This window comes from Ranitomeya imitator, chromosome 8 (genome assembly GCF_032444005.1).
Source record: "Ranitomeya imitator isolate aRanImi1 chromosome 8, aRanImi1.pri, whole genome shotgun sequence".
NCBI classification, from domain to species: domain Eukaryota; kingdom Metazoa; phylum Chordata; class Amphibia; order Anura; family Dendrobatidae; genus Ranitomeya; species Ranitomeya imitator.
Window position 1 is genome coordinate 66133652 of NC_091289.1, and position 22634 is coordinate 66156285.

The following is a 22634-nucleotide window of genomic DNA, read 5'->3' on the forward strand; positions in this document are numbered from 1 at the left end:
TCGCAATCCGTCGTTTTGGACAAAAAATGGATCCTGCAAATGTGCCCGCAGGATGCGTTTTTTGCCCATAGACTTGTATTGCCGACGGATTGCGACGGATGGCCACATGTCGCGTCCGTCGTGCACTGGATCAGTTGTGTTTTGGCGGACCGTCGGCACAAAAAACGTTCAATGTAACGTTTTTCTGTACGTCGCGTCCGCCATTTCTGACCGCGCATGCGTGGCCGTAACTCCGCTCCCTCCTCCCCAGGACATAGATTGGGCAGCGGATGCGTTGAAAAACTACATCCGCTGCCTACGTTGTGCACAATTTTCACAACATGCGTCGGTATGTCAGGCCGACCCATTGCGACGGCCCCGTACCGACGTAAGTGTGAAAGAACCCTAACCCTAAATTTAGCCCCAACCCTAACCCTAAATTTAGCCCCAAGCCTAACCCTAAATTTAGCCCCAACCCTAACCCTAGCCGTAACCCTAACCCTAGCCCTAACCCTAGCCCTAACCCTAATTTTAGCCTCAACTGCTCTTCTCCTGCATGCGCCCGCCATTTTCTGTTCCCATGAAGACGCCGGCGGCCAGGAGGAGCAGCAGGAGGACCCAGGGACAGAGGTAAGCATAATAGGTTCCCTGAATTCCTCTATTTCTCTGTCCTCTGATGTGCGATCACATCAGAGGACAGAGAATTACATTTTGCTTTTTTTTTTTTTTTTTTTTGCGGTCGCCGGTAAACAGTTAATTACCGGCGATCGCAAAACAGGGGCCGGTAAAACCGACCCCGATCATGTTCTTTGGGGTCTCGGCTACCCCCGGCAGCCGAGACCCCAAAGATCCTCCCGGTGCCGGCCGGCGGGCGCACTGCGCATGCGCCCGCCATTTTTTTGGCGGAAAAAGATGGCGGCGCCCATCGGGAGCCACGAGGAGCACCGGGGGAGACAGGTAAGTATTGGGGGGCTATTGGGGACCCCATTTCTCTGTCCTCTGATGTGCGATCACATCGGAGGACAGAGAAATTAAAAGGGAAATCGCGTTTTGTTTTTTTTGCGATCGCCGGTAAACGGTTAATTACCGGCAATCGCAAAAGCAGGGTCGGAAAAAAAAAACCCCGAATCATGTTCTCTGGGGTCTCGGCTACCCCCAGCAGCCGAGACCCTGGAGAAAATCTGACTCTGGAGGGCGCTATTTACTTTTTCCACAGCGCCGTTAATTAACGGTGCTGTGGTTTAAGTACCCTTAGCGGCCGCCGTTAAAAGGCTTATCGGCGGTCGTTAAGGGGTTAAATCTTGTTTGCTTTTGCAGCTGCTTGTAACCAGAATACCAAAGTCTTTCTCTTGATCTGTAGTCCCGAGTATACTACCATTTAATGTATGTGCAGCAATAGGATTACTCCATCCTAGGATGCATTATTTATCTATATTAAATCTAATTTGCCAAGTGTTTGCACATTCAGTCATCCTATTCAGATCTTTTGCAATATTGTTGTGATGTGGCTGCAGTGTAGTTTAGCGCAACTTTCACCAGGAGGTGCTGGTGAGGGAAGAGAGGTTGTACACTCACAGCATAGCAACACTGAACAGCCGCATAGGTGTCACAGGTAACGAAAGAGTGGTGAGAAAATCAGTCAGAAACTGTCAAGAGCAGAAGTACCAGAGGTAGCAGACAACAGAGCCAGCAGGAGCAATGGCAGCTGATACAACAGAGCCAGCAGGAGCAATGGCAGCAGATGCAGCTTCTGGCAACCGCCATCCAGGGCAAGGCGAGTGCCCCAACCCCAGGTCTGGCTGATGACACCCACGTCCGGAAAACGGTAAGATGCGCATTGCAGAAAATGACCCCTGGGGATGATGTTGAGGCCTTCCTGACGGTGTTTGAGAGGGTTGCTGAGAGGGAAAAACTTCCGCCAGAGCAGTGGGCAGAGGTACTGGCGCCATACCTGACGGGAGAACCTCAGAAGGCGTACTATGACTTGACCTTGCAGGATTCCAAGGAATATCACAAATTGAAAGCTGAGATTCTCGCACGTTTGGGGGTAACATTGACTGCTAGGGCACAGCAAATTCACTGCTGGGCCTATCACCGGGACAAACTGCCTCGCTCCCAAATGTTTGACCTGTTGCACCTGGTCCAGAAATGACTGCAGCCAGAGTCCTCTACGCCTGCACAGATGGTTGAACGAGTGATGATGGATCGGTTTGTACATTCCCTCCCTAGGTCCATATAGACTTGGGTTGCCCAGGGTGATCCCCAGAATGCCAACGAGCTGATCGGACTGGTTGAGAGATACCAAGGGTTTGAAGGCTCCTTTGGGAGGCAGCCCATGCTGTACTGGGGGTCCCAGAAGGGGGCTGAGTCCCAAAAAGGGGTGGTGCGTCCAAGGTCACAAAGGGCGGGGGAGGTAGTGCCCAAGGTCCCTACGGGTGATATTATTTGTTGGAGGTGCCACGGGCCAAGACATATAGCTGCCCGTTGTTCCCAGACCACTGAGCAGATGGACTTCAGCATGGGACGCCGTAGTTCATACTATGCATATCCAGCCTGCAGTGTGAACTCTCCACCCAACGAGGGACCTCAAGCGTGTCCTGTAAAGGTGAACGGTCGAGCAGTAACGGCGCTGTTGGACTCGGGGAGCTTAGTGACCCTGGTGAGGGCCACTTTTCCTCTCCACCTGCTCCCGGGAAAGAAGGCTGGCGTTCGTTGCATACATGGTGATGCAAAGGGTGGATATTGAAACAGCGTGTGGCACTGAGTCCCATGAAGTCGGCGTCGTTCAGGACTTGTTGCACCCTATAATTATTGGCAGGGATTTCTGTTTGTTTTGGGATTTGTGGGGAAAGGGTTTTGAGGTCCCGAGCAAGAGTAGGGAACCAATGAACTCTAAAAAGGTGTCGCCACACCCAGAGACAGGCAGGTTTCATTTTTGTGTTCTGGTTGGGGATGAGGAGGAAGTGTCCCCTGCATCTGACATTCTGGAATTAGAAGTAACCGGTGAAAATTTTGGGACTGCCCAACATAGGAACCCCACTCTGAGGGAAGCCTTTAATAATGCCACAGTTATTAATGGGGTTGTACCGGAGCCAGGGACAGACACAAGATTTCTCTATTTTCTGATGAGTGGGGAGTTGTTGTACCGGGTCACGAAAATAAGGGAGGAGTTGGTAGAGCAGTTGGTAGTGCTGGGTCCATATAGACGGAAGATATTGGATATGGCCCATTCACACATCTTGGGTGGACACCTAGGGGTGGAAAAAACGCAGGAACGGGTTGTGCAGAGGTGAACTATTGCAGGTCCTGCCCTACATGTCAGCTAACTGCCCCCACTTCTCATTTCCTGAGCCACCTTGTGCCATTGCCCATTATTGAGGTGCCATTCGAGAGAACTGCCATGGACTTGGTCGGTCCCTTAGTGAAATCAGCCCGGGGCCATCAGTATATACTAGTCATCCTGGACTATGCTACACGCTATCCTGAGGCAATTCCCCTGAGAAATTCTTCCTCGAAGAGTATAGCCCGCGAGTTGGTCCATGTGTTTTCCCGGAAAGGTCTGCCGAAGGAGATCCTGACTGACCAGGGGACACCTTTCATGAGCAAGGTGATGAGGGAGTTATGCAAAGTCCTGAAAATCTCCCAGTTCAGGACCTCGGTGTACCATCCCCAGTCAGATGGCCTTGTTGAGAGATTTAACAAGACACTGAAGAGCATGCTGAGAAAAACTATAGAGAAAGACTGTAGAGACAGGGACTGTCTCTTACCGTATCTGATGTTTTCCATTCGTGAAGTTCCACAGGCCTCCACAGGGTTCTCACCGTTTGAGCCTCTATATGGCAGACATCCGCGAGGATTCCTGGATATAGCCAAGGAAACCTGGGAAACCGAAGTCACGCCCCACAGAAGCATCATTGAGCATGTGGACCTGATGCAGCAGAGGATTGCAAAGGTGATGCCTATCGTGAAAGAACACCTCCTCCAGGCACAGGAAGCTCAGGCCAGGGTCTACAACCGGTCCACAAGAGTTAGGCAGTTCAATCCGGGAGATCGAGTTCTTGTGTTATTTCTGATGGTGGAGAGCAAGTTCTTGGCCAAATGGCAAGGGCCATATGAGGTCGTTGAGAAGCTTGGTGAGGTAAACTATAAAATTCACCAACCAGGAAGATGGAAACCAATTCAAAACACCTCTTAAAAAATTTCTCATCAGACCAAATATTGTTACATATTTTTATTCAAAAAATCACAATAATATCACCAAAAACATATATATTTGGAAATCTTTATTAAAAACAAATCCAATAAAAATAAATAATTATAAAAAACATAAAATCCATATATGCATATACATATCTAACACAAAAAATGAGATTTTAATGGGGATTTGATATTCAGATCATTACACAACCCCTGTGTGTGCAGGACAGGGCGACAGGGCAGACCCAAACTGATTGGTACAGAACACATATAAAAAATAAATAAAAATTATATTATCAATGTAAATATAATTTCGCCTGCAGCAAAATGGATTAAAAATATGTGGTATGTGATAAATATAACAATGTGAAAAAAATGTTTTTATATAAAAATATATATATATATATATATCACATATGCGTAACATATTATAAATAAAAATAAAGTGCTTAATAGTGCAAAAAAATATATTATAATTTATATGCAAGACATGATAAATATAATTAATGAGTGTCAGAGAAACAATCAATCAGTGTGAAAAAATCAATATGAAAAAATCAAACACCAAAGTGTGGTCATAATATAAATACCATATGCTGTCAAATATATCTCAGCTATAGTGCAGTGTAATATACCAACCAGTATAGTGATGCCGCTGCCCCGCACACACCACTCCAACGCACGTTTCGCTCACCGCTTCGTCCCTTTATATTATGACCACACTTTGGTGTTTGATTTTTTCATATTGATTTTTTCACACTGATTGATTGTTTCTCTGACACTCATTAATTATATTTATCATGTCTTGCATATAAATTATAATATATTTTTTTGCACTATTAAGCACTTTATTTTTATTTATAATATGTTACGCATATGTGATATATACCGTATATATATTTTTATATAAAAAAAAAATTTCACATTACTTGTTATATTTATCACATACCACATATTTTTAATCAATTTTGCTGCAGGCGAAATTATATTTACATTGATAATATAATTTTTATTTATTTTTTATATGTGTTCTGTACCAATCGGTTTGGGTCTGCCCTGTCCTGCACACACAGGGATTGTGTAATGATCTGAATATCAAATCCCCATTAAAATCTCATTTTTTGTGTTAGATATGTATATGCATATATAGATTTTATGTTTTTTATAATTATTTATTTTTATTGGATTTGTTTTTATTAAAGATTTCCAAATATATATGTTTTTGGTGATATTATTGTGATTTTTTGAATAAAAATATTTTCTTATGTAACAATATTTGGTCTGATGAGAAATTTTTTAAGAGGTGTTTAGTATATATATATATGGTTTTTCATTGACCACATACAGTTTTTTCTGGTATCTTTTTCTTATATAGGTTTTTGGAAACCAATTCAAGTCTACCGTGTTAACCTTATCAAGCCATGGCAAGATAGAGAGCCGGCAGTAACTCCATCTTTGCTAAGCAACCCAGAAGGTGAGGTTGGAGGGGTTACTATAGCGGAGATGCTATCGAAGGCCCAGAAACAGCAGTTACTCCAGAAGAACAGGGACCTGTTTTCAGAGTTGCCAGGATACATGAAGGTCAAAGAGCACAATGTCCTGACAGAGCCACATGTGCGGGTGAACGTGAAGCCCTACCGAATTCCTGAGGCCCATCGAGAAGTAATCTCCAAGGAGGTGGAACGTATGTTGAAGCTTGGAGTCATTGAGGAATCCAAGAGCGGTTGGTCGAGCCCAATTGTTCTGGTCCCAAAATCTGATGGGGAGTTGAGGTTTTGCAACGACTATCGGAAGTTGAATGAGGTCTCCAAGTTCGACACATATCCCATGCCCCGCGTTGACGAGCTCATCGAAAGACTTGGGCACGCCAGGTTTATAACCACTTTGGATTTGACGAAGGGGTATTGGCAGATCCCCATGGCACAGGAAGCCAAGGAGAAGACAGCGTTTTATACACCAGATGGATGCTTCCAGTATGTCCGGATGCCGTTTGGCCTACAGGGAGCTCCGGCGACCTTCCAGAGGGCTATGGATTGAGTCCTTGCAGCCCATAAGCCATACGCTGCTGTGTACCTGGATGATATCGTCATCTTTAGCCTGGACTGGGAGAGTCATCTGGAAAAAGTCCAAGTGGTGTTTGATGCTCTAAGAGAGGCGGGGTTACAATAAACCCGAAGAAGTGTGCCTTGGGTAAGGAAGAAGCTAAGTACCTAGGCTATATAGTGGGTCGTGGAGAAATAAAACCCCAAATCAGTAAAGTGGAGGCAATTCACACATGGCCAAAGCCACTCTCCATAAAGCAAGGTAAAGCCTTTCTGGATATCGTGGGATATTACAGGAGGTTCATCCCAAACTTCGCCACGGTGGCTGCGCCTCTGACTGATCTGCTAAAGGGGACGAAATCCGTAATGGTTAAATGGTCCGAAGAGACAGAGTCAGCCTTCCAAGAAATGAAAGAGGCTCTGTGTAAGCAACCTGTTCTGATGGCCCCAAATTTTAAGAAAGAGTTTATTCTTCAAACAGATGCCTCAGATGTTGGGGTAGGAGCAGTCCTTTCCCAAGAGCTACATGGAGAGGAGCATCCTGCTCTCTATCTGAGTAGGAAACTGTCCTCGTCTGAAAAGAATTACTCAGTCGTAGAGAAGGAGTTTTTGGCCACAAAGTGGGCGGTGAACATGTTACGGTACTATCTGCTGGGACGTAAATTTAGACTGATATCCGACCATGCCCCACTTAGATGGATGAGGGAAACAAAGGGTAGAAATGCTAGGGTCACCCGTTGGTTCTTAGCCCTGCAGGACTTCAATTTCCATGTGGAACATAGGGCCAGGAAGCTGCACGGTAATGCGGATGCCCTATCAAGAATCCCTTGTCTAGTGGTAGAAAGTACCAAGCCCCACGGCTTTAGGCAGAGGGGGGAGGTATGTAGCGTGGTTAAAGGTTGTATAGTCGACGGGAGATATGTGTCACATAGGTGGCTTGTTGCTGTATCATAACTCTGCCTATCTATGTGTGTTTCAGGACCTGTGGTGATGTCAGAACCACAAGTCTAATCATGTGATGGGTCCCTGGGTGTGGTTAGACCTATAAAAGAAAGGCTAATGTTTAACACAGGAGATGTGTGTGGAGGTGAAACCCTCCAGAGTGTGTTAAGGATCCAGGACTGAGCCTGAAGGACTGGACACTTGTATTTTCTGTTCCTGAGTTAAAGGCTATTTGATTTGTTATCTGCTATGTGGTTTATGGAGCAATAAACCCTCTGAACTTTTAATGAAACGTGCCTCCGGAGTGTCAGCCGTCGCACCTGAGTGAGTGTATCCCCTACAGGGTGTATAATGTCACTGGTGATCCCTGTATTACCTGTACATTGACACTATATACAGAGCTCCTGTGTATAATGTCACCGGTGATCACTGTATTACCTGGACACTATACACTATATACCGAGCTCCTGTGTATAATGTTACCCATGATCACTGTATTACCTGTAAACAAACATTTTATACTAAGTACAGATCTCCTGTGTATAATTTAATTAGTATTGTTTTTTTTATAGTAATGATCAGTATTGCATCAGTATTGTAGTATTCGGTCACTATGTGTTGGTAATATGTGATCTGGTCACTGTGTGGTGGTATTCGTTCCTTGTATGTGATATTATTCGGTAACTATTTGGTGGTAAAATGTGGTCTGGTCAATGGCGTGATGGTATTTGTTACTTGTATGTGGTATTATTGTTCACCATGTGGTGTTAACGTGTGATTCGGTCATGGTGCGGTGGTTTTTGTCCCTTGTATGTGGCATTATTGGTCATTTTAAAAATAGAAAAATAAATAACAATATACCTTAAATTGTATTGGATATTTTAAGAAATGTTTAATAAGTTACAGTAGAGTAGAGCCTGGCCAAAAGAGTCTACCTTGTCGTGGTGGCGGATTAAAAAATCTTTTGGCCAAAACAAAAGCTGCTGGCTATATATGTGATCTGGTGATGGGAACTGTTAATGTGTGATTGGTGAGGACATGGTGCAGAAGTTGGTATTTCCAAGAGAGGGTGATGGGACTTTGGAAGGTTCGAGGGATAGAGGCGGGGCTAGGTTGGAGCCTGGGCGGAGTTTCAAGGGGCCCTGAAAATTTTGCCAGTATGGGGCCCTGAAACTCCTAGTGGCAGCCCTGAGCTATGGTGACGTGAGCTCGAAAGTATGCTCCAGCACAAGTAGTGCTGAGAGAGTTGTTTGGGACGCTCCAGGGCCAGGTTTTACAAGCAGTCATAAGAGATAGGTGAGAATGACAGCTCTCATGTCCCCACCCCAGGGGCATGGTTTTGGATAATAAAATGGAAGCCAATGGCCTCATTCAGTGTCTGTGGCTGGAGGTGTGGAGACCTCCCATGTGTGCGTGCGCTAAAGACACTAACCAGAGCAGGCAGACCCGCATTGTTATATGGACTGTTCCTTTGTTCCTGTTTGTTTTCACTTTGTTCCGGAAGAGGCTATACTTTTGTTTTGAGTATCCAGAGCAGTTTATGCAATTTTAATAAGCTTTCTTGGACATTTCCACAATACCGATTACAGTGCCTACCTCAACAGCAGCCGAGTGAGTACAGATTTCTACAATTCCTGCCCCATATATGATGGTCACCACTACTCCCCACATATACAGTACGATGGTCTCCACTGCCTCCTATAAAGTTTTGGTGTTATAATTCATATTCTCTGAAAAAAGGCCAAGAAATTAAAAATTGTGCCGGGGTATGTAAACTTTTGAGCACAACTGTGTGAGGAGCAGTGGAGCTATCATGCTATATATGTGGGGGTAGTGGGGACCATCATACTATTTAAGTGAGCAGTGGGGACCATCATAATATACAGCTCTGGCAAAAATTAAGAGACCACTGCAAAATTTTCAGATTGTCTGATTTTTCTCTTTATAGGTATATTTTTGAGTAAAATGTAAATTGTTCTTTTATTCTATAAACTACTGACAACATGTCTCTAAAGTTCCAAGCAATACATTTTGTATTTATTTTCTGAAAAGGAGAAATGGTCAAAATAAAAAAAAACCATTGCTTGCAGACCTCAAATAATGCAAAAAAAAAAGGTCATAATAATTTACAAACAATACTAATGTTTTAACTCAGGAAGAGTTCAGCAATCAATATTTTGTGGAATAATCATGATTTTTAATCACAGCTTTCATGCATCTCTGCATGCTTTCCAACAGTCTTTCATCCTGCTTTTGGGTGACCTTAAGGCTAAGTTCACACTTTGCGGATTCCACTGCGGATTATTCCGCTGCGGAATTCCAAAATCCGCAGTGAAAACCCGTTGCGGTTTTTACTGCGGATTTATCGCGGTTTTTACTGCGGATTCTTATGCGGATTTTTATCTGCAGTTTCCTATTGGAGCTGGTGAAAATCCGCAGAAAAGAAGTGACATGCTGCAGAATGTAATCCGCAGCGTTTCCACGCGTTTTTTTCTGCAGAATGTGCACAGCGTTTTTTGTTTCCCATAGGTTTACATTGTACTGTAAACTCATGGGAAACTGCTGCGGATCCGCAGCGGTCAAATCCGCTGCGGATCCGCAGCAAAATCCGCAAAGTGTGAACATAGCCTTAACCACTCCTGGTTCAAAAATGTAAGCAGTTCTTTGTTTGATGGCTTGTTGTTAGTGTTGAGCATTCCGATACTGCAAGTATCGGGTATCGGCCGATACTTGCGGTATCGGAATTCCGATACCGAGATCCGATATTTTTGTGATATCGGGTATCGGTATCGGAAGTGTAAAATAAAGAATTAAAATAAAAAATATTGTTATATTCACCTCTCCGGCGGCCCCTGGACATCAGCGGGAGGATCCGGCGTCCGGCACGGCTTCTTTCTTCAAAATGCGCGCCTTCAGGACCTGTGGTATGACGTCCCGGCTTCTGATTGGTCGCGTGCCGCCCATGTGACCGCCACACGACCAATCAGAAGCCGCGACGTCATTCCTCAGCTAAAGTCCTAGAATGAGCGCCTTTTAGGACCTGAGGAATGACGTCGCGGCTTCTGATTGGTCGCGTGGCGGTCACATGGGCGGCACGCGACCAATCAGAAGCCGGGACGTCATTCCACAGGTCCTGAAGGCGCGCATTTTGAAGAAAGAAGCCGTGTCGGACGCCGGATCCTCCCGCTGATGTCCAGGGGCCGCCGGAGAGGTGAATATAACAATATTTTTTATTTTAATTCTTTATTTTACACTTTAATATGGATCCCAGGGCCTGAAGGAGAGTTTCCTCTCCTTCAGACCCTGGGATCCATGAGGATACATTCCGATACTTGATGTCCCATTGACTTGTATTGGTATCGGATATCGGTATCGGCGATATCCGATATTTTTCGGGTATCGGCCGATACTATCCGATACCGATACTTTCAAGTATCGGACGGTATCGCTCAACACTACTTGTTGTGACTATCCATCTTTCTCTTGATTACATTGCAGAGTTTTTCAAAGGGGTTCAGATCTAAAGATTGGGCTGCCCATGACAGGGGTTTGATGTGGTGGTCCTTCATCCACACCTTTAGGCCATGTTCACATGTTGCGGTTTTTACCGCGGAACCGCGGCGATTTTGCAGCTGTGGGTCCGCTGCAGTTTCCATTGTGTTTACAGTAACATGTAAACCCTATGGAAACCGCAAACTGCTGTGCACATGCTGCGGGAAAAACCGCGCGGGAACGCAGCGGTTTACAACCCGCAGCATGTCACTTCTTTGTGCAGAATCGCGGCGGTTCTGCACCCATAGGAATGCATTGATCCGCTTACTTCCCACATGGGGCTGTGCCCACCATGCGGGAAGTAAGCGGATAATGTGCGGGTGGTACCCGGGGTGGAGGAGAGGAGACTCTCCTCCAGGCCCCGGGAACCATATTTGTGTAAAAAAAAAAAGAATAAAAAAAAAAAAAAATGCTATACTCACCTCTGAAGTCTCAGCGCTGCACACGGCAGTCCGGTCTCAGGTTTGCTATGCGACCAGGACTTGCGGTGACGTCGCGGTCACATGACCGTGACGTCGCGGCCACATGACCGTGACATCATGAAGGTCCTTCTCCATAGCATCTCTGGAACCGGACCGCCGCCTGCAGCGCCGAGGAGATCGGGACGTCAGAGGGTGATTATATCATTATTTTTATTATTTTTAACATTACTATTGATGCTGCATATGCAGCATCAATAGTAAAACCAGTGCAAGATAAACCCGCAGCGGAAACCGCAACACAAACCGCGATAAATCTGCAGGGATAACCGCAGCGAGTTTGCCCTGCAGATTTATCAAATCCGCTGCGGGAGAACCCACGGGAGAACCCGCAGCCCCCTTCCCACGTGTGAACATAGCCTTATTGACCTAGCTGTGTGGCATGGCGCATTGTTCTGCTGAAAAACCAGTCCTCAGAGTTGGGGAACATTGCCTGAGCAGAAGGAATCAACTGTTTTTCCAGGATAACCTTGTATGCGGCTTGATTCATACGTCATTCGCAAAGATTAACCTGCCAAATTCCAGCCTTGCTGAAGCATACCCAGATCAACATCTGGTCGTTTAATTGTTAGACGGAGACCTGGAGAGGCGTACAAGCCACAGTGTCTTGCACCTTTCGTCATAGGACTTGTTGACCTCTGTCCAAATGTAACGTTTATGGTTGTGGCCAAAAAGTTACATTTTGGCCTCATCACTCCAAATTACCTTGTTCCAGAAGTTTTGAGGCTTGTCTCTATGCTGTTTTGCATATTGTATGCAAGATAGTTTGTGGCATTTGTGCAGTAATGGCTTTCTTCTGGCGACTCGACCATGCAGCCAATTTTCCTCAAGTGCCTCCTTATTGTGCATCTTGAAACAGCCACACCACTAGTTTTCAGAGAGTCCTGTATTTCAGCTGACGTTATTTTGGGGTTTTTCTTTGCATCCTGAACAATTTTCCTGGCAGTTGTGGACAACATTTTTGTTGGTCTCCCTGACTGTGATTTTGTTTTTACAGAGCCCCTGATTTTCCATTTGTTAATTACAGATTGAACGCTGCTAACTGGCATTAACAAGTCATTGGATATCTTTTTGTATCACTTTCCTGTTTTATACAGTTCAACTTCATTTTCCCGTAGATCCATTGATAATTCTTTTGCTTTCCCCATGAATCACAATCCAGAAACACCAGTGGCTAGATAAATGATGCAAGAGTCTGTCTGGATCCCAGAAACTCACACAGCTTTTATGCTGTGAGGCAGTGACCGGAGTCAAATGCGAGGATTGCTATGTGTCCCCCAGCATTGTGCATTGCAGTTACAGGCATAGCTGTGATTGCAATGCAGAATAAAAGTGAGTAATGGCTTTAGGCAAGCTAAAAAAAATCCCTGCAGCAGAGGGTTGGGTGTGTCAGTTTTGGTATTGCAGGCAGGCAGAGCAATAGGCAGTGCAGAGCTCAACCTGTGTGAGGCAAACACAGGCCCAAGCGGAATCAAAAGGCCCGGCACCCTCAGCATACACGGCGGTGCAGTCGCCCACAGGAACAGGTCACTAACTGTCTTGTTTCCCGGCTGCGATCCAGAGGATACTGTTTCTTTTGTTTGTAGGTTTTGGACATTAAACCGACATTTAGGGTATGTGCACACGTCAGGATTTTTTCCTGACAAAATCCTGAGATTTCTGCCAGAAATCCGCATTTTTTTTTGCGCGGATTTCTCGCGGAAATTGCGCGTTTTTTGTGCGGATTTTGCGCGGATTTTTTGCGGAATTTTTGCGGATTTTTTTTTTTTTCCGGAATGTCATTTTGGCTTAGAAATCCGCAAAAATTCCGGAAAAAGATAGAGCATGTCCGGATTTTTAGCGATAAGCGTTTTTTTTGCGGAAAAAAACGCTTACATCTGCACAAAAAATCCGGAATGCATTCTAAATGATAGGATGCATAATTATAGCGTTTTTAATGCGGAATTATAGCGTTTTTATAGCGAAATTCCGCAAAAAAAACGCTAAAAATCCTGACGTGTGCACATACCCTTACTTTGAACTTTCCTGGGTCACTGCCTCATCACTGCACAGCATGGACACCGCTGCACTACAATGCACATACGCTCATTACAAGCAAACAGGTCATAGGTGAGGATGTTTCCTTTAGTAGCCATTCAAACCCATTTGTGTCAACTTCTGTGCATGTTGTCAGGCCAAAATCACCAGGGTATGTGAACCTTTTAGCAGGGTCATTTGGTTGTTTTGGGTTGTCATTAAGATTTAAAAAGAGAAAACACAGTAGTTTGACAATAAATGGCTTCGCCCAACCACTAACCATGAGTGAAGATAAAGTTTTGGTGTTATCATTCATATTCTCTGGAAAAAGGCCAAGAAAGCAAAAATACTGCCAGGGTATGTAAAGTTTTGAGCACAATTGTATATATGGTATATAGCATGAAGGTCCTCACTGTTTCATATATATAGTAGGATATATAGGCCATTGTACTATACATAGGGGGAAATGGGTACCATCATACTATAATAAGTGAGCAGTGGGGACCATCATACGATATATGTGAGAAGCAGTGGGGACCTTCATGCTATATATAGAGGGCAATGGGGACTATATAGATTGATGGTTCCCACTGCTTCCTATATATAGTATGAAATGCCCACTGATCCCCTCATATATATTATGATGGTCCCCACTGCCCTCTAAATATAGTACGATGGTCTCCACTGCCCCTTATATATAGTATGTTGGCCCCACTACCCCACATATATAGTATGATGGCCCCATTGTTCCATATACAGTATATAGTATGAAGGTCCCCTTCATACATAGTCCACATACATAGTTTGATGGTCCCTACTGCCCCATATATAGTATATAATTCCACATGTGTTAATTCATAGCTTTGATGCCTTCAGTGTGAATGTACAATTTTCATAGTCATGAAAATACAGAAAAATCTTTAACTGAGAAGGTGTGTGCAAACTTTTGGTCTGTACTGTATATATATTTTTATATATATATATATATATATATATATATATATATATATATATATATATATATATATATATATTCAGTACAGACCAAAAGTTTGGACACACCTTCTCATTTAAAGATTTTTCTGTATTTTCATGACTATGAAAATTGTACATTCTGAAGGCATCAAAACTATGATTTAACACATGTGGAATTATATACTTAACAAAAGAGTGTGAAACAACTGAAATTATGTCTTATATTCTAGGTTCTTCAAAGTAGCCACCTTTTGCTTTGATGACTGCTTTACACACTCTTGGCATGCTCTTGATGAGCTTCAAGAGGTAGTCACCGAGAATGGTTTTCAATTCACAGGTGTGCCCTGTCAGGTTTAATAAGTGGGATTTCTTGCCTTATAAATGGAGTTGAGACCATCGGGAGTGTTGTGCAGAAGTCTGTTGGATACACAGCTGATAGTCCTACTGAATAGACTGTTAGAGTTTGTATTATGGCAAGAAAAAAGCAGCTAAGTAAAAGAAAAATGAGAGGCCACCATTACTTTAAGAAGTGAAGGTCAGTCAGTCCGAAAAATTTGGCAAACTTTGAAAGTGTCCCCAAGTGCAGTGGCAGAGGACCGCCCCAGGAAAGGAAGACCAAGAGTCACCTCTGCTTCTGAGGATAAGTTTATCCGAGTCACCAGCCTCAGAAATCGCAGGTTAACAGCAGCTCAGATTAGAGACCAGGTCAATGTCACACAGAGTTCTAGCAGCAGACACATCTCTACAACAACTGTTAAGAGGAGACTTTGTGCAGCAGGCCTTCATGGTAAAATAGCTGCTAGGAAACCACTGCTAAGGACAGGCAACAAGCAGGAGAGACTTGTTTGGGCTAAAGAACACAAGGAATGGACATTAGACCAGTGGAAATCTGTGCATTGGTCTGATGAGTCCAAATTTGAGATCTTTGGTTCCAACCACCGTGTCTTTGTGCGATGCAGAAAAGGTGAATGGATGGACTCTACCTGCCTGATTCCCACCGTGAAGCATGGAGGAGGTGTGATGGTGTGGGGGTTCTTTGCTGGTGACACTGTTGCGGATTTATTCAAAATTGAAGGCATACTGAGCCAGCATGGCTACCACAGCATCTTGCAGCGGCATGCTATTCCATCCGGTTTGCGTTTAGTTGGACCATCATTTATTTTTCAACAGGACAATGACCCCAAACACACCTCCAGGCTATGTAAGGGCTATTTGACCAAGAAGGAGAGTAATGGGGTGCTACGCCAGATGACCTGATGGTTTGGGGTGAGCAGGACCGCAGAGTGAAGGCAAAAGGGCCAACAAGGGCTAAGCATCTCTGGGAACTCCTTCAAGATTGTTGGAAGACCATTCCCAGTGACTACCTCTTGAAGCTCATCAAGAGAATGCCAAGAGTGTGCAAAGCAGTCATCAAAGCAAAAGGTGGCTACTTTGAAGAACCTAGAATATAAGACATAATTTCAGTTGTTTAACACTTTTTTGTTAAGTATATAATTCCACATATGTTAATTCATAACTTTGATGCCTTCAGTGTGAATGTACAATTTTCATAGTCATGAAAATACAGAAAAATCTTTAAATGAGAAGGTGCGTCCAAACTTTTGGTCTGTACTGTATATATATATATATATATATATATATATATATATATAAAATGCTTCCATTTGTCCATACAGTATAAGCATCCAATAGTTCTCTGTATAGTATAATACACCCGTAGGCTATACAGTATAATGCATGCCATAGTCCATGCAGTATAATGCACCACCTAGTTCATAGAATATAATGCAACCCATAGTCCAAAAACATAATGCACCGCATAGTTAATACAGTATAATGCACCCCTTAGTCCATACAGTATAATGCACCCCATAGTCTATATAGTATAATGCACCCTATAATCCGTACAGTATAATGTATCCCATAATCTTCTATAGTGTAATGTACCCCATAGTCCATACAGTATATTTCCTTGCATAGTCCTCTGTATAGAATAATTCATCCCATAGTACATACAGCAAAATGCACACCGTAGTCCTTACATTATAATATATCCCATAGTCACATAGTCCTCAATATAGTATAATACATGGCATAGTCCATGCAGCATTACGCACCCCATAGGCCAAACAGTATAATGCACCCCATAGTTCCCTATACGGTATTCTAGCCACCACTATGCTTTAAAACATTAAAAGAGTGCAGTGAGCACTCTGAATCTCAGCATAAAGGGTGCCATGTAGTGACATTAGACATCAGACACCGTGGAAGAATGATGGGGGAGGAATCATCAGCTGACACTCCTACATCTTGCTCTCAACTACAGCGGCATCTATGATGCTGACACAGTTGAAGTTGCAATGGCGAGCAGTGGGGCTCAGTGCTGGGGCTGACACCAAGCCCCCTTGGCTCATGTGCTCCATAGAGACAGTGTGGGGAGATTGTGTCTCCTTGCTCTGTTGGAGAATGTAAGTTTCAGCGTGCTGCGCACACCAATACAGTTAAAAGTAGTATAGCGCGGGACCAGGGGCGGGGGCAACCTCTGTTCCCAGATAGCTATGCTACTGGTAAGATATACTCATTATATACTAAGGTATGGATAAATATTCGTATAGTAATGCTCATTTGTTTTCAGCCAAAGTACAGGAAGAAATTGATCGAGTAATTGGAAGAGAACGGAAACCAACAATAGAAGATGTTCTACAAATGCCGTATACTAATGCTGTGATCCATGAAGTACAACGATATGGAGACATTATTCCCTTATCTTTGCCTCATATGACCTACCGAAACATGGAGATAAAAGGTTTCCTTATTCCAAAGGTAAAATCCATACAGTAAGGGTATGTGCACACGTGTAGGATTTTTCGCGATAAAAACGCATAAAAAACGCATACATATGCATCCTATCATTTAGAATGCATCCGCAATTTTCGTGCACATGGTGCGTTTTTTTTTCCGCAAAAAAAACACATCACGGTAAAAAAAGCAGCATGTTCATTAATTTTGGGAAAAAAAACATGAAAAAAACGCGTCAAAACGCAAAAAAAAAAGAAATGCAGATTTCTGGCAGAAATGTCCGTTTTTTGTCAGGAAATTTCTGCAAGAAATCCTGAACGTGTGCACATACCCTTATGTCAAAAATATGATGGAAATATCTAAGGCATACATTGATAATGACATTATTTCAGCAAGCAGCCTGAACATAAACCATTTTGTGGCTGAGCAGATGAGCAAATCTGTTCTTCCTACAAGTATGCCGATCCTGTAACAATACTATATATTACATACAGTAGCATCACAGCAGGTGTATACAGTTGACACCAGAAGTTTCCACACAAAAATACACATATGCATGTTTTTCTCAATATCTGACATGAAATCAGAATAAACCTTTCCCATTTAAGTCAATTAGGATTATCATAATTATTAGTATTTGCCAAATGCCAAAATAATGAGAGACGGAGAGGACGTTTTCAGGCATTTTTATTACTTAGTGCAAAGTCAAAAGTTTACAAATATTTCATTAGTTTCATTGGTGCCATTGCTCTTAAACTGAATGACTTGGGTCAGTAGTTTGGGTTATCCACAAGCTTCTCACAATAGTTGGTGGGAATTTGGGCCCATTCTTCCTGACAAAAATGGTGTAAGTGATCCAGGTTTGTAGGTCACCTTGCTCACATCTGCCTTTTCAGCTTTGCCCATAAATTTTCAGATTGAGATCATGGCTTTGTGATGGCCACTCCAAAACATTGACTTTTGTTATCCTTAAGCCACTTTGTCACCATTTTGGTAGTATGCTTTGTGTCATTGTCCATTTGGAAGACCCATTTCCGCCCAAGCTTTAGCTTCCTGGCTGATGTCTTAAGATGTTGCTTCAGTATTGCCATATAATCTTCTTTTCTCATGATGCTACATATTTTGTGAAGAGCACCTGTCCCTACTGCAGCAAAACAACCCCACAACATGATGCTACTGAAGCGCCCACTAGGGCCTAGGGGATACTCGGTACCGGGTCTAGTGATCGTTAAACGGGTGGTCACGGTAGCGGTGACTCGGACCGTGGCCCTGGGCATCCAATCTAAAGGGAAGGTCTTTTAAGGGGTTGAATAAAGAATGATCATGACGCCACCTGTGGTATTCGGTCAGGGATGACCGACGCTGCTTAAAGGGGTCCACTGGGAATTATATTATTGCAGCAGTGATGGTATCGCTTCCCAGAGGTGAAGCTTAGTCCCCTTGGCTCCCGCTGTAGTAGGCAAAGAAGACAGGCGGTGTAGTGCCGGTGTAACAGGCCAGATTAACCCCCCCGCCCAGAATATACCCGGGGTTAAAGTGGCTTAGGCCAGATTATACCCCAGGTATATTCTGGCCTAGCCCAAACTATACCCTGGGGTATAAATTGGACTAGTCCAGTTTATACCCCTCTGGGCCAGTATATACCCCGGGTATATTCTGGCCTTGCCCAAACTATACCCCGGGGTATAAATTGGACTAGTCCAGATTATACCCCTTCAGGTCAGCTGCTGTAGATCAGGCAGCGCACAGGGCCCCAGGCAGCACACAGGCGCCCCAGGCAGTGCACAGGGCCCCAGGGAGAGTACAGGGCCCCAGGCAGCACACAGGGGCCCCAGGGAGTGCATAGGGCCCCAGGCAGCGCATCGGGCCCCAGGCAGCGCACAGGGGCCCCAGGCAGTGCAGGAAGCCCCAAACAGCGCACGGTGCCCCAGGCAGTGCACAGGACACCAGGCAGCCCACAGGGGCCTCAGGCAGCCCACAGTGCCCCAGGCAGCCCACAGGGCTCCGGGCAGTGTACAGGGGCCTCAGGCAGCACACAGGGCCCCTGGCAGAACACAGGGCCCCAGGCAGGGCACAGGGCCCCAAGCAGCGCACAGGGCTCCAGGCAGCACACAGGGGCCCCAGACAGCGCACGGAGCCTGAAACAGTTCATGGTGCTCCAGGCAGTGCACAGGACCCCAGGCAGCCCGCAGGGGCCCCAGGCAGCCCACAGGAGCCCCAGGCAGCCCACAGGACCCCAGGCAGCCTACAGGACCCCAGGCAGCCCACAGGGGGTCCCAGATAGCACTCAGGGGGGCAGAGACAGTGAGCAAGGGGGTAAGAGATAGCGCACAAGGGGGGGGAAATAGACAGAGCGCATGTCCCCTGTGCGCTGTCTGGGCCCCCTGTGCGCTATCTGGGACCCACTGTACGCTGTCTGTGACCCCCTGTGCAATGTCTGGGGCCATGCTCTTGAGTATATCACTCAATCCTAGTTTCACATTTGTGTACAGCCATGCGCATGTGTACGCTCTCAGTGAAGCCTTGAACACTGCTGCGCCCTGCCGGTTAAGCTCCGCCGATGTTCTTTTGACTGTGCTGCAACCCGCGGCGAACGCAACAAGTTGGATTTTCTTGCATTCACCGAATCATCAAAACAACGCATGCGGACGCAAACATCCGCAGGGCCTGCGTACCCAATCATAAAGATAGGGTACGCAGGCCACATGCGGCCGCATGCGCACCTGAGCGGAGCTTAATTGGCGGGCGCGACAATGGGCGGGGCTTCACTGAGAGCGTAGACAGCAGTGCACAAATGTGAAACTAGCCTGAGATGTCTAGGGCCCCTGTGCGATATGCGATGTCTGGGGCCCCTGTGCGATGTCTGGGGCCCCGTTCTTGAGTACATCACTCAATGGTTCTCATAAGCGTGAAAAATCTGATCTACAGCAGCAGGGGTATATTCTGGCCCAGAGGAGTACAATCTGGCCTAGGTATAATATACCCATGGTCTATACTCCTCTAGGGCAGAATATTAGTGTGTTTTTGCTGCTGTAGTGCTACAGTATATATAGATGCACATACACAAACCATATACCATTTCATGCGGCTTTTGTCAGATTTTCATGCAGTCTGCAGCAGATTTCCCTCTTCCACGTGACACTGAGAAATCTGCTGTGCTTCTGCCCACAAAAATACACATTGTTGGGATGCGGATTTTGATGCAGATTGATTGCTGATTTTTTCACTGTTGAAAATCAGCAGCAAATCTAGTGCAAGGGAACGGGTGGACTAGACTTATAGCATGTGTTGGAGGAATTACATTGAACTGACCGTAGATGCTGCAGTTCCATCAGTGCATAGTTAATGTTATGTGTTGTAACTTGTTATGTATGTTTCTCCTTGCTCTCTATGATATGCGCCTGAAGTTCTCCAGTGTGAGTTCCTATTCTATCCTGATAAGGTATATAAAGTGAACATGGAACACCTCCAACAACAAAAAAAAGTTTTCCAATTTTGACAACAATGGAAGAACAACTATATGATCAGCTTTTGAGATTCTACACTGCAACAGAACAAAAGTACCCCCAGTGGATCTACGATCTACCTCCAGAGAAACGTTCAAATGCCAAGTCACAGTTTAGACAAACATCTAAGCCATATGGAGCAGAGAAAGGGATAATTTACTATGGAAAAAAGGAGGTTCTCACTAAAAGCCTACTGCCAAATATCCTGAAGGCCTGTCACGAGAACCCAACTTCTGGTGGCCATTTTGGTAGAGATAAAACATTTGCCAAAATTATTTCTGACCGTTATTATTGGAAGTGAATGAAGAATGATGTTTACCAACATGTCAAAGCCTGTCAAAAATGTTTTTTCACATGTCCCAAAATCAACAAATATGCTCCACCACTCAACAGTATACCAGTGCCTGGAAAAGTATGGAGCTTAGCTGGGATGATCGGTCCTCTTCAGGAAACATCAAACGGCAACAAATATATAGTTGCTGTCACTGATCATTTCTCGAAGTGGACTGAAGCAACAGCTGTTCCAGACAAGAGTGCCATGTCAGTAGCAAAATTTTTGTACACCATTATTTGCCACTTAGGCTGTATGGACACTCTGATTAGCGACCAGGGAAGAGAGTTTGTGAACTCGATCATCGACAGCCTGATGGATCATTTTAAAACAGATCACCGCAGTTCATCTGCCTACCACCCACAAACAAATGGCCAGCGGGAGCGTGACAATCGAACACTCAAATAATCTCTTTGCAAGCTTGTCAATGACCAAGGAACTAACTGGGACCAGTTCATCCCTGGTGTTTTGTTGGCCTATCACACATCTGTGCATGCATCAACCAAGTGCACTCCATTTGAGGTCATGTATGGACGAAAAGCTAAACTTCCAATTTACCTCAATCCATCAGCAAATGACACTGTGGATGTCATGTCTCTTTCAGATGATGCCAACCCTGATGTGCTAAATACTAACAACCATTCATAACAGGATCCTCTCAACTGTAAGTACCATCATCCATTCTGCTCAGGAACACCAAAAGTGTGCCTTTGATCGCCGACACAAGAGCAACAAAGAAATCACTGCTGGCACCATTGTTTATATCAAGAATCAATGTCGTATTCATCGCATGGGTTCAAAGATGGCACCACGCTGGGTTGGACCCTACTTAGTTGTGGAATCCTTAACCAAGGGATGAGTAAAACTTAAGAACAATAAGACTGGCAAGATACTAAGCAACACCTACCATGCCAGCAACCTTAAGATTTACCAGGATGAAGAGACTTCTCTACCACCCCAGTCCCCTGATGACTGTCCCAGTGACTCTGCCATACAGAAACACCAGCAAACCAAGACTTTTAACCCACTACCAAGTTCAGGAAGTAAGTATCTTACCACCACTCTTGACCTTACGTTTAATAGGGTTGTGTACTTTGGAGGTGCAGCGCCCCTGAGTCCTGGTCGTTGCAGTAATGTCATTCTTCCACCAGGGGGAGTGATGTTACGTCTGATGGCACCAAAGGAGTTTACCCTGCCAGGTATCACAAGACCCACAGCACACTTCACACTCCAGGCCACCAGGGGGAGCAAGGGTTCTATTTACTAGGCCACTCCTCACATAAGGTAAAACTGGTGGGTTGGATAGGAAGTTATGCAGAAGGAGGAGAGGAGAGCTCCTGGCTGGACACCAACGAGAAAGGTCTCCAGGTCGAGCTGGCTAGAGTGATCTCTAGTCGGATCCAGACTACGGTCTGAGGAGGAGAGTGAGGGTACACGGAGCTGCGCCTGCAACCCATGTGGCAGCATCCTAAGAAAGGACACAAAGAGAATTGTGTTGTAGGGAGTGAGACACGAAGTCACGGCAAAGGAGAATAGAAAACCAGAAGGAGTCCTGTCCTGTGAGAGGCTGCCTCTTTCTGGAGCGCGCATCGGTGGCCAGAACACCGAGGGAGTAATAGACTCTATGCTTTACTTCAGATACCGGCAGGGCAGTTAATTTCAAGTTGGCTGTCCGACCTAAGAACCTAAGCAGACACGGTGGCAATTGTGGAGGAGGGGCATCTGTAGGGTCCCTATAAAATAGCCTCTGGCCACCACCGTCATACGGGTTTGTCCTATCCATCTGGGGGACAGAGAAGAAGACATAACATCTACA

General features: G+C 44.9%; 1 protein-coding gene across 2 annotated transcripts in view; it reads left to right on the forward strand.

Moving 5' to 3' along the window:
* LOC138647787 (cytochrome P450 2D15-like) overlaps positions 1–22634 on the forward strand; it is a 338963-nt gene that overhangs the window by 229515 nt on the left and 86814 nt on the right. For both annotated transcript variants that reach the window (XM_069737045.1, XM_069737047.1), the window contains exon 7: positions 16818–17005. In XM_069737045.1, the coding sequence (XP_069593146.1) occupies positions 16818–17005 (188 nt within the window). The remainder of the gene's footprint in view (positions 1–16817; positions 17006–22634) is intronic.